Below are 14,328 nucleotides of genomic sequence, written 5' to 3'. Positions count from 1 at the left end.
GCTGGGTAAAGTTAAGTCTAGAGCACCCCAATATGCATTAAATGATGCTCACAAGCTCATTGGGATTTATATTTTTACTAGGTAATTAAGAACCCTGTGATTCAAGAATGGGACTTAAGGTTTTACTCCTTTGAAATGCCCAAGTTTGTGTAGCACTAGCATTTTAATAACAAGAGGTTGTATTAGTTTCTATTGAACCCGTTTAATGCTCCAATAGAGGTCATTATGTGTTAATTTCCACTAAGTTTGTGGTCCAAGGAACCTGACATAACTTAGTTTTTGTTTAATACTTCAATAGATGTCATAGGGTATTAATTTCCACTAAGTTTATGGTCTAAGGAACCTGATATAACTTAGTCTCTGTTTAATACTTCAATAGATGTCATAGGGTATTAATTTACACTAAGTTTGTGGTCCGAGGAGCCTGACATAACTTAGTTTCTGTTTAATACTTCAATAGATGTCATAGGGTATTAATTTCCACTAAGTTTGTGGTCTGAGGAACCTGACATAACTTAGTCTCTGTTTAATACTTCAATAGATGTCATAGGGTATTAATTTCCACTAAGTTTGTGGTTCGAGGAACCTGACATAACTTAGTTTCTGCTAATACTTCAATAGATATCATAGGGTATTAATTTCCACTAAATTTGTGGTTTGAGGAACCTGACATAACTTAGTCTCTGTTTAATACTTCAATAGATGTGGAAACACATGATATATGATTGGCATAAACTAAAAGAAAACCAAACAAGATTACTTTTATTAATAATAATACATCTTGAGATTGTTTACATTCCAAGGATGAAGTACAACTTTTTCATCTAAGTCTTCCAAATAATAGGCTCATATTCCGGCTACTAAAGTAATCCGATACGATCCTTCCCAATTAGGCCCCAATTTTCCCCAAGCTGGATTCTTGGTGGTTCCCAGAACCTTCCTTAGCACCAGATCTCCTACAGCTAACAACCTCAGCTTTGCATTGGTATCATAGCCTTGCTTGAGTTTATACTGGTAGTAAGCCAGTTGGACAATTGCATTCTCCCTTTGCTCTTCAATCAAGTCCAAAATTTTTTCTAACAGCCCATCGTTACCGTCTGAGGTAAATGCACTAGTCTTTAACGTCGGGAAACCAATTTCTAGAGGATGACGGCCTTGGCTCCATATGTCATTGAGAAAAGAGTCTTTCCTGTTGACCGTCAAGGCGTTATTCGATATGTCCAAAGGACATGTGGCAATTCCTCCACCCATTTTCCTTTTGCATCATCCAGCCTCTTTTTAAGTCCATTTACTATAACTTTGTTGACAGCCTCAGCTTGCCCATTCCCTTGAGGATAGGCCAAAGTGGAATATCTATTCTTTATCCCTAAGTTAGAACAGTATTGCCTGAAGGCTTTACTATCAAATTGAAGGCCATTATCCAAGATAAGGGTGTGGGGAGTTTCGAACCACATAACGATATTCTTCCAAATAAACCTCTTAACATCTACGTCTCTGATGTTAGCCAAAGGTTCAGTTTCGACCCACTTAGTGAAATAATCTGTGCCAACCAGCAGATACTTTTTGTTTCCTAATGCTTTAGGAAAGGGACCTACAATATCTGAACCCCACTGAGTAAAATGCCAAGGACTAGAAAGAGGATTAAGAATTCCTCAAGGCTGGTGGATGTTTGGAGCGAATCTCTGACATTGGTCACATTTTCTAACATACTCCTGTGCTTCCTTCCGCATATTTGGCCACCAATATCCTTGAGTAATGGCCCAGTGAGACAGGGACCTTCCCCCTGTGTGACTTCCACAAATTCCTTCATGCAGTTCCTCCAGAAGTGACTATGACATCTCGAGATGTATACAAAGCAGACATAGCCCAGAAAAAGAGCGTTTATACAACTTTTTGTCCTCGGATAACCAAAACCGAGGGGCTTTCCTCCATATTTTCTCGGCTTCCATTTTCTCCTCAGGCAATGTGTCGCTTTCGAGGAACTTCAGTATGGGATCCATCCAGCTCGGCGCTAGGTTGACTTGATGAACCTGGAGCACGTCCTTCCTCATTGGGGTGGGGGTGCACAAATCCTCAACGATTATCACCCGGGGCAAATTCCGTACTGAGGAGGTGGCAAGGGTTGCCAAGGAATCTGCATGGGTATTTTCACCTCTAGGAATATGTATCAAGTCAAAAGATTCAAATTTCGTTTGTACACGTCTAACTTGACTCAAATATTCCTGCATTCTTACATCTCGAGCTTCCAGTTCCCCTTTCACTTGGCCGACTATCAATCTTGAATCCAAGAATACTCCCACTGCCTTTCCACCCATTTTCTGGACCATATTCATTCCCACCAGCAAAGCTTTATATTCTGCTTCATTGTTCGTAACTGAGAATCCTAGCCTCAAGGACTTCTCAATGATGATCTTTTCGGGGGATACCAGAACTAGCCCCACTCCTGCTCCCCGTTGGTTTGCCGCTCCGTCCATATATACTTTCCAGGATAAGGCGTCTTGTGTGGAGATCAAGCCAATCGACTTTTCATCCATGTCACATTGCTTCATTTCAGCTTCTTTTGGGAGTTCAGTGAACTCGGCTACTAAATTGGGAAGGACCTGGCCTTTCACGGAGGTGCGAGGCATGTACTTGATGTCGAAAGCCCCTAGGATCGTGCCCCACTTAGCAATCCTTCCCGCATAATCTGCACTTCTAAGTACGGATTTGAGCAGTAGCTGAGTTAGAACTACTACGGTGTGTGCCTGGAAATAATGTGGGAGTTTATGTGTTGCATGGACCACTGCCAAGATGGCCTTTTCTAGCGATAAGTATCGCACTTCGGCTTCATGAAGTGACTTACTTACGTAGTAAACTGGTCTTTGAACGCCACTGTCCTCTCGTATTAAGACAAAACTAACTGCATGAGAGGCAACTGCCAGGTAAGCGAACAGGACCTCGTCCACCTCAGGACTGGACATGATAGGCAGCCGAGATAGGTACTCTTTCAACTGCTGAAATGCTACAGCACATTCCTCGGTCCACTCAAATCCTTTCCATTTATGTAGTAAAAGGAAAAAGGGTCTGCACCTATCAGCTGACCGGGAGATAAATCGATTCAAGGCGGCAGTCATTCCTGCCAGTTTCTGCACCTCTTTCGGATTCTAAGGTGCTTGTAAATTGTTAATGGCCTTAATCTGGTCTGGGTTCACCTCAATTCCCCTGTAAGTCACCATGTACCCCAAGAACTTTCTGGAGCCTACACCAAAGGAACACTTTGAGGCATTCAGATGCAGCTTGTGCTTCCTCAAAATTCCAAAAATGCTCGTAAGATCTTCCACATGCTCGGACACCACTTTGCTTTTCACAACCATATCATCAATATAGATCTCAATGTTTCTGCCCAGTTGTGGTTCGAACATTTTAGTTATCATTTGTTGATAGGTAGACCCTGTATTTTTCAAACCAAAGGGCATCACTTTATAATGATAGTTTCCAATGGAGGTGACAAAAGCTATCTTCTCTTGATCGTCTAATGCCAATGATATTTGGTGATATCCTTGAAAAGCATCCAAAAAGCTCATCCGAGGATGACCTACTGTTGCACTGGTCTATCCTTGGCATAGGAAAATGGTCCTTGGGGCAAGCCTTATTGAGGTCCATGAAGTCTACACACACTCGCCACTTCCCAGTCTTCTTTTTCACCACCACCATGTTGGCTAACCATTGAGGATAAAAAACTTCCTCGATAGCCCCTGCCTGCTTGAGCTTGGCCACCTCACTTCTGACAACCTCGGCGTGCTCTTTTGATGGACGCCGAGGTGGCTGTCTCTTCGAAATAATGGAAGGATTAACATTGAGCTGATGACAGATGAAGCTCGGATCTATACCTGGGGCTTCATAGGCACTCCATGCGAACACATCAACATTTTCTTTGAGGAATTCCACCAATTGCTCCTTTTCTTGCGAAGACAGTTTAGCCCCAACCTGAAAGAATTTCTCCGGATCATCACCAACAATTACCCTTTCCAGATCTTTGTATTTTGCCTCGTCGGCCAATCCATTTAAGGGTAATGCTGGGGCTTTTGATTGCTATAAACCATTATCGGCGGTAACCGAGGTCTCCACCTCTAGTCGATGTTGGATAGCAGCTACTAGGCATTGCCGGGCTGCAGCCTGACTTCCAACTATCTCTAAAACTTGGCCTCCGGATGGGTACTTTACCTTCTAATGTAAAGTAGAGGAGAATGCCTCCAGGGTATGAAGCCAAGGTCTGCCCATAATTGCCGTGTATGGAGAGAAAACATCTACAATGATGAAGTCCACTTCCACCACATCCATACTAGTTTGCATAGGTAGTCTGATCTGACCTTTTGGGACGACCATTCTTCCCTCAAAACTCACCAGAGGGGAATTGTAGCCTGCCAAGCTCTTAGGCTTCAAACCTAGCCCTTTATACAAGTCAGGGTACATTATGTCAACAGCACTGCCTTGGTCAATCATCACCATTTTCACATCGTACCCACCAATTCTCAATGTGACCACCAAAGCATCATCAAGGGGCTGTATGGTTCCAACCTTGTCCTCATCCGAAAAGCCCAAAACCAACAGGATGTCCATCCTGGCTCTTTTAGACATTGAGCCATACTCCTCAACTGGAGATCGAGATACTGACAGTACCTTGGAAGGACAAGATCCAGTCCTCCCTAGGGCAGCAAAAATAACGTTTATTGTGCCAAAGGGGAGTCTCGAAGAAGCATCTCTCCGCATCTCTGAGCCTGCCTGGCTTACCCGACCACTGGAATGATGCAAGAGTTGCTTCAATTTCCCTTCTTGGACTAGCTATTCCAAATGGTCCCACAAATTCCTGCAATCCTCAGTTGTGTGTCCATGATCCTGATGATAGTGGCAATAAAGATTCTGGTTGCGTCTCATAGGCTCTCCTGCCATCTTGTTTGACCATTTAAAAAATGGCTCATTTTTTATCTTCTATAGTACTTGCTGCACTGGCTCCCGAAACACAGCATTAACCGCTTGGGTGTTGGCAGAGCCTGACTGCCCAGCAAAGTCTTTCCGAGGTCGGTTATTGTTGTACCGATTTGACCTAAAATCCCTCCTCTCCTAAAGGATTACCTTAGCCTTTCCTTTTCCCTGCAGTTGGTCTTCTTCTACTCTTTTGTACTTGTCAATCCGATCCATCAATTGGTGTACACTAGTAACAAGTTTACCAGTTATAGATTTCCTCAAATCATGCTCGGTTAGGAGACCGACCTTGAAAGTGCTTATAGCCACATCATCGTGCTCTCTCTCTATCTCATTAAACATTTCTCAGTATCTATCCGAATAAGTTTTAAGAGTCTCACCCTTTCGCATGGACATAGACAATAAGGACCCCAAAAGTTGAGGAACCCTGCTACAAGTAATAAAGCGAGCGCCAAAAGCCCGAGTAAGTTTTTTGAAGGAATCGATAGAGTTAGCCCTTATAGCGTTGAACCATCTCATCGCCATCGGGCCCAAGCTTGATGAAAAGACCTTACACATCAAGGCCTCATCTTTGGAGTAGATAGCCATCCTTTGGCTGAAATGGCTAACGTGTTCTACTAGGTCTGTCCGACCATTATATAGGGTGAATGTAGGCTGATGAAATCGCCGAGGAAGACTTGCATCCTCTATATTCCTTGTGAAGGGTGATTTGGAAACTTGGCTTAGCGCTTTGTTCATGGCGTTGTTCCCCAAGCCTCTACGAGACGGACTTTTGTACCTACGTCGATGGCAATGCTCCTTTTCATAGGAAAAAGTCTCGCTAGGCAGAGTTCTGGATCTCCGTCTATAACTAGCACCATCTGTCTCTTCGGAGGACAGTTCAGAGCTAGGCGGGGAACATCGTCGCCGAGCGTGACGCAACTCTCTTTTCAACTCATCAATTTCATGTTGCATGTCTCTGTCATTCTTTGCATGAGAGACATGACTCTTCCCTCAAGACTGACTTTTGCTAGTATGAGTTGTGCGCACACTTCCCTCATGGCCCTCTCTCCGTTTGAGGCCTCGGTGTGGATTGCCATACTGAGAACCCCTTGACTCCGCTTGGTGTAGGTCAGCATCTATCTAGTGCGGTCTTGCCTCTTCCATCATGAACATTATAATCAAATTTCCTTTAGCCTAAATCAAGCTTTCCCCACAGACGGCGCCAATTGTAAGGACTGAAATTGGATTGGTCCCAAAACCGAATTGGGCTCAAACCTTAACGGCCTAAACAATAAATTTGTAAAGCGTGGATAGAAGAACTAGATCTATCCCAGAAGAAAAACGATTAGATTTAACAATTCAAGACAGTTTGACGCAAGTAAGATTCGAAAATCTATTCTCGGAACAGATTAAATAATTCGTATCATATGGTTTCGTTCACTAATCAATAGGAATGGCAACGGGTCGGGTTCGGGCCGGGTTTTTCTATATCCGGACCCGACCCGCGGGCCAAGACCCATGGCCCGGACCCGGCCCGTTAACTAAGCGGATTTTTTTCCCGGGCCCCGTTAAAGGACTGGGCCCAATTCGTGGCCCAACAAAAAAAAAAAATTTCAGATCCAAACAGAAACACAGATCCAAACACAATCACAAACACAAACAAAGAAATCAGAGACACAAATTTCAGATCTACCTTTTCACCACAAAATTTTCAGATCTATGATTTTCATTTTTCCCTTTCAGAAATCATAAACACAAACACAAATACAAACACAAATTCACACGATTGAGGCGAACTGAACCCAGAAAAAAAAAATAGAAAAAAGAAAAAAAATGGAGACACTGCGAGATCGGCGACGGCGATGACGAAACGAAGTTGAGACTTGAGAGAAACGGGAACGGCGAGGACGAAACAGCCTCCTTCCCTTCTTAAATCTGTCGGAACGGTGAGGATCTTTAGCTATTCTGGTATCGGTACTTCCATCGGTCAGAAACGGGAGTCCTGCTAGCTTTTTTCTGATGAGTTCGTGATGTTCATCACGCTATACATACGGCTTGTGGCTGTCACAGGCTGTGCTTGTGAGATCACTGAGAGATGAAGAGATGAGAGGCAGTGATTGAGAGAGCTGAGGAGATGAGAGGCGTGAGAGGCGTGCGCGTGAGAGGCTGAACTGAGGAGATAATGAAATTTTAGGGTTTAACTATATATATATATATATATATAGGAGGGTAATCTAGTAATTTTAATATATAATATAACCGGGTCTTAATCGGGTCGGGTTTCGGGTCGGGTTTCGGGTTTTTTTAATAAAACCCGGACCCGACCCGGACCCGCTTCGGGTTTTTTTTTTTTAAACCCATACCCGACCCTATTCTTTATCGGACCGGGTAAAATCCGGCCCATTAGGGTCGGACCGGGCCGAGTATCCGCGGGTCGGATCTAAATTGCCATCCCTACTAATCAAATTGTACAAAAGTTCTAGTCCTTTTTCTTATCTCTCCACTTTCTCAGTACGTTTTTCCATGTTATATACTACAATCTTGGTCTCATCCTTACCACACACGTGCAGGTTAGATTCTGGAGACTCCTTCCTATCCCATCCAGCAACTCCCAGAACCATCAACCAATAGCTATAAGGCTGTTTGATCACTATTCAGGCATCACTTCCACATTAATGCGGCCAGAGAGTTGGTTGAGAGGCATTTAATGCGGAGGTAGCAGCTTTTGAAGATATTTGTTTACCTTTCTTTTCTTCTCCCTAGTCCAATGTCCCACCCCTAGTTGTGACGTAACTTCGAAGTAAATCTGTGGTGATATGACACTCATATTTACCTCAAAAACATGTTGCCGAGAAGGCTTTTGTCCTCGAACGCTTATTGGACCCATCTCACACTGTCTCTACTCCTTTCTTCATTCTATTCTCCTCATAACCTTATTTGGGCCTCCTCGGATGGGCTAACGTCCTCGGATGGGGCCATGGGCCCAGTTAATACTGCTTTAACAATACTTCCTAATTAACTGGCCCCCACACTTATAAAATAGTTTTGCATTTTTTTTAATCTTATCCTTTCTACTTAAGAATAAAAAAAATGACTTTATGAAATAAAGTCACCAGCTTTTTAATTCATCAATAGAAATTTTTTTGAAAGGTTTGGTTTGAAAGTTACTTCTGTAACTTTGAATCTAAACCCTTGAATAAAAAAAAATTGGAAAAAAAAAAAGTCAAAATGTCAAAATTGTTGTGAGAGAATTTCACTCTACAATAACCTAGTGGTATATTGCACGGAATCTCCATTCATGAACGGGTGATGTTTAAGGATGTAAAAACCAATTAACTAAATTGTTTGATAAATATATACATTACAATCTATAATATAAGCCAAGAAATAGCAAACGAAAAGGAAACATAGAATATAAAGGTATCTTTAAAGATTTTGCATAAGTACCAAGAAATATATTCACACAAACTATTAAAGGAAAAGCAAACACAAACACAGACCATACACAACTACTATTAAAGAAAGAATACAAAAACTAAAGAGAGAAAGCTATGAAGAGAAATTTTCATACCTTGAGAAAGAAGTGTTTGTAACAAAAAAATAGTTTGCGGCAACACACGTAGGTTTATACATATATAGGAGAGTAAGTCGGCACCTCTTTCACTGTGAAGGAGTTTGCATTGCATACAAACATGATTTAGAGACTTCCACGCCACTCCAATAAAATTCAATTATTAATGGGACTCTTAATTCATGGCAACTGGCTAAGTGGCATTAATCTTACTATACGTATCTATATATGATCTTCTAATATCTATCATATAAAATCAGAATTTTTGTTTTTTTCTTTTTTTTTTTAAATAATGCTGATGTGGAAAAAGAATCTGAAATAAAAAGAATATAAAATAAAAGGAAAAAGAAAATAGTGATGACGTGAAAAATTGTAGGAGTTTTAGATGTTTCGATTTTATATATATATATATATATATATTGAATATATTGACTAGTATATAATTCGTGCATATGCACACTACAATTAAAAAAATTACAATTACACATATGTATAAATTCAAATTATACTATCTTTCTCTTATTTTTTTTATTTTAATTTCTATTGGATATACACGAGTTTACTCTTTCTTTTTCTTTTTTTGTTTATTCAGTTTTTTATGACTTATTTATATTAGACACTTCGTCTTTTACACCTCGTTAACTCAATTTACACACATAATGCAAAATTAAACAACAATTAAAATTCAATTTAAAACTTAACTGAATTTTTCCTCAACTTTACCTATTACACATAGATACAGAGATACTTAGAGCCTGTTTGGGTAAGCAATTTCCATAACTCAATTCTCAGTTTCCATAACTCATAACTCAAAAATGGTGGGACCCATAACAAAAAGGTTATTTGGCCAAACGATAACTCTGTTTCCATAACTCTGTTTCCATCACTCATAACTCAATTAACTCAATGGCATTTCCATAAATAAACACACATGAGGGACCCACAGCCGCAACTTTTGACCACCTTTTGACTTTTTTTTTTTTTTTGGGTTGGCGTTGGCTGTTCGTACCTCTTCTTTCTCTCCTTTTTTTTTTTTTTTTTTTTTTTTTTATTTTTTACTGTTTCGTCTGTTCTGTTCTATTTTTTTTTTCTTTAGTACCTAGACTCACCAAACTTAGGAAAAAAAAAAAAAAAAAAAAAAAAAAACCCAGACCGAACAGCCAACCCAGGAGGAAAAAAAAGAAAGAAGAAGCTGCTAAAAAAAAAAAAGCTGCACTGTGACAGACGTGGGCCCTCCAAATAGTGTGAAAAATAATGAGTGATGAAAACTGAGTGATGAAGGCAAACGGATGTGAAAAATTGAGTAATGAGTGATGAGTGATGAGTAATGGAAATTGAGTGACGGAAATTGAGTGACGAAAAATGCTTACCCAAACATGCCCTTAAGATTTTTAAAGGAAACAATACCATTCATAGTTTCAGAAACGACAACGTTTAGCTTGAAACTCCGCCTCATGTAGGCCCTGGACTGGAGAACTTCCTTCTTGCAGTGCCAAAACTGTACGAGATTGAGGAAACCCATTTGCTGCCTGCCTGCCTCAACTCACAGAACTTGTCTTGTCTTCAACTGTAAGTTCCTTGCTTTCTCTTTATTTTGTAAACTAAATATCTGAACTCTAATTTTGGATTTTATTTTTTTAATCATAATGTTTATGCCCAAAACAAATTGAAAGGATTTCATCCTCATTTTGCTTTGGTGTACTGATACTTGTATGTAAAAGACTCAACTTTTGAATGGTGGCTCAAGTTAATTTCTTTTTCTCTTTCTTATGGTTCCTAAAATTTCATTTGGAAGTTCTGTGTTTGAGCCATGCAGTTATATTTTCTTGAAATTAGATCTATAAAGAAGAAGAAAATATAATCCTTGAAATTATTATTATAATTATTATTGGGTGATAAATACTTTTTTCAGCTTTTCTTGGTGGTATGAAGGATTTTAGAATGACTTTTGTTTTGTGCGCATAATGCTGAGGGTCAGGGAGTGCTTGGAAATGTTGTTCAGAACAATGTGGAAACCGAACAGTGGGAATAATGTGGGGTTCTCAAGCCTGATGAGGAGATATATATCAGTTTCAGGCAGATCTGTATTGGATGTGGCAGCAAAAGATGGGGAGTTGAGAGTCTTCATAGTTTCGGGAGAGGTTTCTGGGGATTCCATTGGTTCCCGTCTCATGGTATCTTTAAAGAAGCTCTGTCCACTTCCTATCCGTTTTTCTGGTGTGGGAGGGTAAGCTATTACTTTCCCACATTTTTCATTTGATATATAGTTCTTCAGAAGATATTTCTTTCATATATATATATATATATATATATATAGCTCTCTATGTTTCATGTCTTAATGCCAATGGCCTTGTAGCTGAATTGACATTTTCCCATGCAAAAAGTGCTTCGGGGTCTAGGAGGGGGAGGGGAAGGGTTTGAGCTCTAGGGTTAGCAGCATATTGTAATTGTTAAAAAGATTTTCCATGAAAAAAAAAAAATGGAGATGATATCTATGCATTTTGTTGTATATCATGATTTAGTGTTTATCCTTCAATGAAGTTTGAAAAAGTATTCTTTCAGTTTGTTGGCAATACAGACTATATAGTTGCAAATTATTATCAATTTATAATTTTTATAAAGTAGAAACCTTATGAACCTATCATCTTTTTTCTTACTGTATTCTATATGAATTCCCTTTAAGAGATTACGCTGCTGTATCTGTTCAGGTCCATGATGTCAAGGCAAGGATTAATATCCCTTTTTCCTATGGAGGATATTGCAGTGATGGGAATATGGGAGTTGTTGCCACATCTTAATAAATTCAGAGTGAGTAATGAGCAATATAATAGCTTCTTAATGTAAACCCATGCAAAATTTGGTCTTTTTACTTGAATATGTATCTTGTATTGTGAGGGAAAGCCTTTGTGCATCCTACCCTTTATATTAATACTGTAACTTGCAAAATGTCAGCTGAGGCTGAAGGAAACGATGGAGGCTGCTTTTCTGTTTCAACCTCATGTTGTTGTAACAGTGGACTCAAAGGGGTTCTCATTTCGTCTCCTAAAGAAGTTGCGGGGTAATGTGCACCAGCTTCCTGGAGTTTTAATCATTATTAGCATGTTGCTTATATCATAAGTATGGTGTAGGAAAATTGGGGGATCCTTTTTGCAGCTAATTACAGTCAGCAAGGATTGGATGGTCCTGTACACTTCCATTATGTAGCACCATCATTCTGGGCATGGAAAGGGGGTGAAGCAAGACTCAAAGGCCTAGCTGAATTTGTGGATCAAGTATTGTGCATACTTCCAAATGAGGAAGAAGTTTGCAAATCAAATGGCTTGGCTGCAACCTTTGTGGGCCACCCCATTCTGGAGGATCTTTTGGAGTTGAATTTGGTATGAATTTTTCTTTTGATTGTAGGTGGACTGTACTGGGTCTGGATGGCTTTCACATATTGGATTAGTTAGATATATTTTTAGGGGGTGTTTGGTACTGTTGTTTAAATAACAGTTTTCAATGTTTAAATACCACAACACATATTTCCACAACACTTTTTAATCCACACGTATTTCCACAACACTTTTTGATTTCATTGTTGAGAAAAGTACCATAGAAATTTTAATTTCATTTATGTCAATGCTATTCAAATTGATTTTATTTATAGTTGGTTTGGTACTTAAGCCTTGTAGTGATTTTGTGTTTAGGGAAAGGATAACTCACCACATGAATGGAAGGTAGAAGGAGATTTTGAAGATTTCAGAAGTAAAAATGGCATACCTGCAGGTAAATTAATTTAGTAAAGTTCTGCTGGCTCAGTTGTTCTAGAATTTTATTGAATAGTTTGTATTGTATTCTCTATCTCAGATAAATTTACTACTTTATTACTAGGCAGTACCAGTCTCTAATATTTCTAGTAAGGGCAGTGGTAGAGATTAATAGGTAGGAACTCGTGTATTTAGCAAGCTAAGATTCCTTTTCCTAAACCTTCTCAATAGTGCAACTTCACTTTCTTATCAGGTTATATCTGTGACAGACATTTTTAGTAAATTACTGCAAATTGTAAAGCTCACATGATCTCCTAATAGACACCATGTTTTTAAATCATTAAAAGTGGATATTTTTTCTTGAATCAGTGTGATGTCATATATGTGTGTTTGTGTGTATGTGCACTTGCATATGTGCATTCTTTTTTTTACATTGAAATCCACACCACCACCTTATTAAAACTTAAGTTTAACTTATTTTTACAGAAGCCACAGTCATTAGCTTGCTTCCTGGAAGCAGATTACAAGAGGTCACAGAAATGCTTCCTATCTTTTCAAACACGATGGAATTACTAAAAGATTCCTTTCCTGAGTTGATGTCAGTGATCCACATTGCTCCGAATCAGCATGTAGAGAAGTACATCACTGGAATTGTTCATAATTGGCCTGTTCCTGCTATATTAATTCCAGGAGGATTACCTCACCTAAAATATGATGCATTTAGTGTAAGTCCTCCTTTTCTCCTCTCAATGTAATAGTTGTCGATAATATTCAGTGTGTCAAAAATGTGTAGCTAAGGCAGAATATGGAGGATTACCTCACCTGAAATATGATGCATTTATTACTATCTTGTGATTGCATCCAGGGATAATTAAGATGGATCAATTATATAATTGGTTAGAATAAAAGCAAAAAAAGCTGATATATGTTCATCAAGAACTAGCTGAACTCTCTCCTAGAAAGTTCTATCTATTGAATCCTATTGATGCATATTGGCTATCCCATTTCTGTTTCTTAATGTAAGAACAGAATGTGAATCATTACTTACTTTTCTTCAGAGCTGGTGTTTGGTGTCTCAGATATAGCTTCATCATTTCTTAGACTTGATGATACCAACACTGGCATCTAGCTGGGTGTGGGTCTGGATACTTGAGATACAACTAGAAACGAAGTTTCTTCCTATATGATGTGGATGACATAGAATTGATTTTGATAATATGTCAATTCTTTATCAAACTTATTAGCCAGAACTTGTTAAGCTTATTAATTTGATTTGAACACCTTGCAGGCGAGTAGGGCTGCTTTATGTACTTCTGGTACAGTTGCTTTGGAGATGCAGCTTGCACGCTTGCCTTGTGTTGTTGCTTATCAAGCCCATCTTCTAACTGAATGGTTTATTCGTTATAAAGCAAAGATATCTTACATTTCCCTCCCCAATATTCTCTTGGATTCTGCAATTATTCCTGAAGCTCTCTTCCAAGCATGCACACCTTCAAAGCTCGCCTCATTGCTCATGTACGGTTTTTATTGTGATAGAAACTTAAAGTTTTATTTTTGCTGTTGTTTGGTTGAAATATTAGCTATATATAGAAGTGCAAAGCTTTTGAAATCGGAATTACAGGGACCAGGCTTTTCTCAGTAGACAATGGGCATGCTCCAGTTATTTTTCCTTAGTTTCCAATCTTATAATTTCATCTTGGTATGAATAACTTGAGCATCATGATCCAATGCAGGGAGTTGATACACAATGAAAGCCTACGAGAACAACAGATTGTTGCTGCTGAAAAGGTCACCCGGCTTCTTTACCCTACAGAAAGAAATATAAAGAGCTTTTTACAGCGGGATTTTACCGATTTCACACCAAGCATAATAGCAGCATCCACCATATTATACTACGCTAAGCATTGATGACTGCTCAATATATATTTACTGAAAAATATTGCCCAAATGTTTTACATCATATAGTTAATATATCTTGTTGGCTCCAAAGATCGAAGGTAGGGAATTTCGTGATCATTCTTTTTATTGTGGACAAATATACCACGTTTTTTGTTATGGATCTATCTC

General features: G+C 39.2%; 2 protein-coding genes across 3 annotated transcripts; one reads left to right on the top strand and one right to left on the bottom strand.

The window, feature by feature from the left end:
- Window positions 1-1,829: 1,829 nt before the first annotated feature.
- LOC115956711 lies at window positions 1,830-3,113 on the bottom strand. The gene has a single exon (XM_031075015.1). It carries the CDS (start codon window positions 3,111-3,113, stop codon window positions 1,830-1,832), a length of 1,284 nt encoding a protein of 427 aa, XP_030930875.1.
- A 6,829-nt stretch (window positions 3,114-9,942) lies between these two features.
- On the top strand, window positions 9,943-14,316 carry LOC115958240 (probable lipid-A-disaccharide synthase, mitochondrial). Of its 2 annotated transcripts, none has more exons than XM_031076639.1 (9): window positions 9,943-10,084; window positions 10,428-10,742; window positions 11,224-11,323; window positions 11,468-11,573; window positions 11,669-11,892; window positions 12,202-12,280; window positions 12,748-12,986; window positions 13,550-13,776; window positions 13,995-14,316. In XM_031076639.1, the coding sequence occupies exons 2-9, from the start codon at window positions 10,480-10,482 to the stop codon at window positions 14,167-14,169; spliced, it is 1,413 nt and encodes a 470-aa protein (XP_030932499.1). In that variant the 5' UTR covers window positions 9,943-10,084; window positions 10,428-10,479; the 3' UTR covers window positions 14,170-14,316. The 2 variants fall into 2 exon arrangements, with proteins under 2 accessions (XP_030932499.1, XP_030932501.1); XM_031076641.1 differs by having other exon boundaries at window positions 9,944-10,084; window positions 10,494-10,742.
- Window positions 14,317-14,328: the final 12 nt, after the last annotated feature.

Source organism: Quercus lobata, chromosome 8 (assembly GCF_001633185.2).
Source record: "Quercus lobata isolate SW786 chromosome 8, ValleyOak3.0 Primary Assembly, whole genome shotgun sequence".
In the NCBI taxonomy this organism is placed as follows: Eukaryota; Viridiplantae; Streptophyta; class Magnoliopsida; order Fagales; family Fagaceae; genus Quercus; species Quercus lobata.
This window is presented reverse-complemented; position numbering and strand designations above follow the sequence as displayed.

Bases quoted from the DNA above. Each gene is read 5' to 3' on its own strand.
- LOC115956711 (XM_031075015.1), bottom strand. From the start codon at position 3,113: ATGACTGCCGCCTTGAATCGATTTATCTCCCGGTCAGCTGATAGGTGC.
- LOC115958240 (XM_031076639.1), top strand. From the start codon at position 10,480: ATGCTGAGGGTCAGGGAGTGCTTGGAAATGTTGTTCAGAACAATGTGG. The intron at 11,324-11,467 runs GTGAGTAATGAG...GCAAAATGTCAG, and splicing joins CACATCTTAATAAATTCAGA to CTGAGGCTGAAGGAAACGAT. The intron at 12,281-12,747 runs GTAAATTAATTT...TTATTTTTACAG, and splicing joins TAAAAATGGCATACCTGCAG to AAGCCACAGTCATTAGCTTG.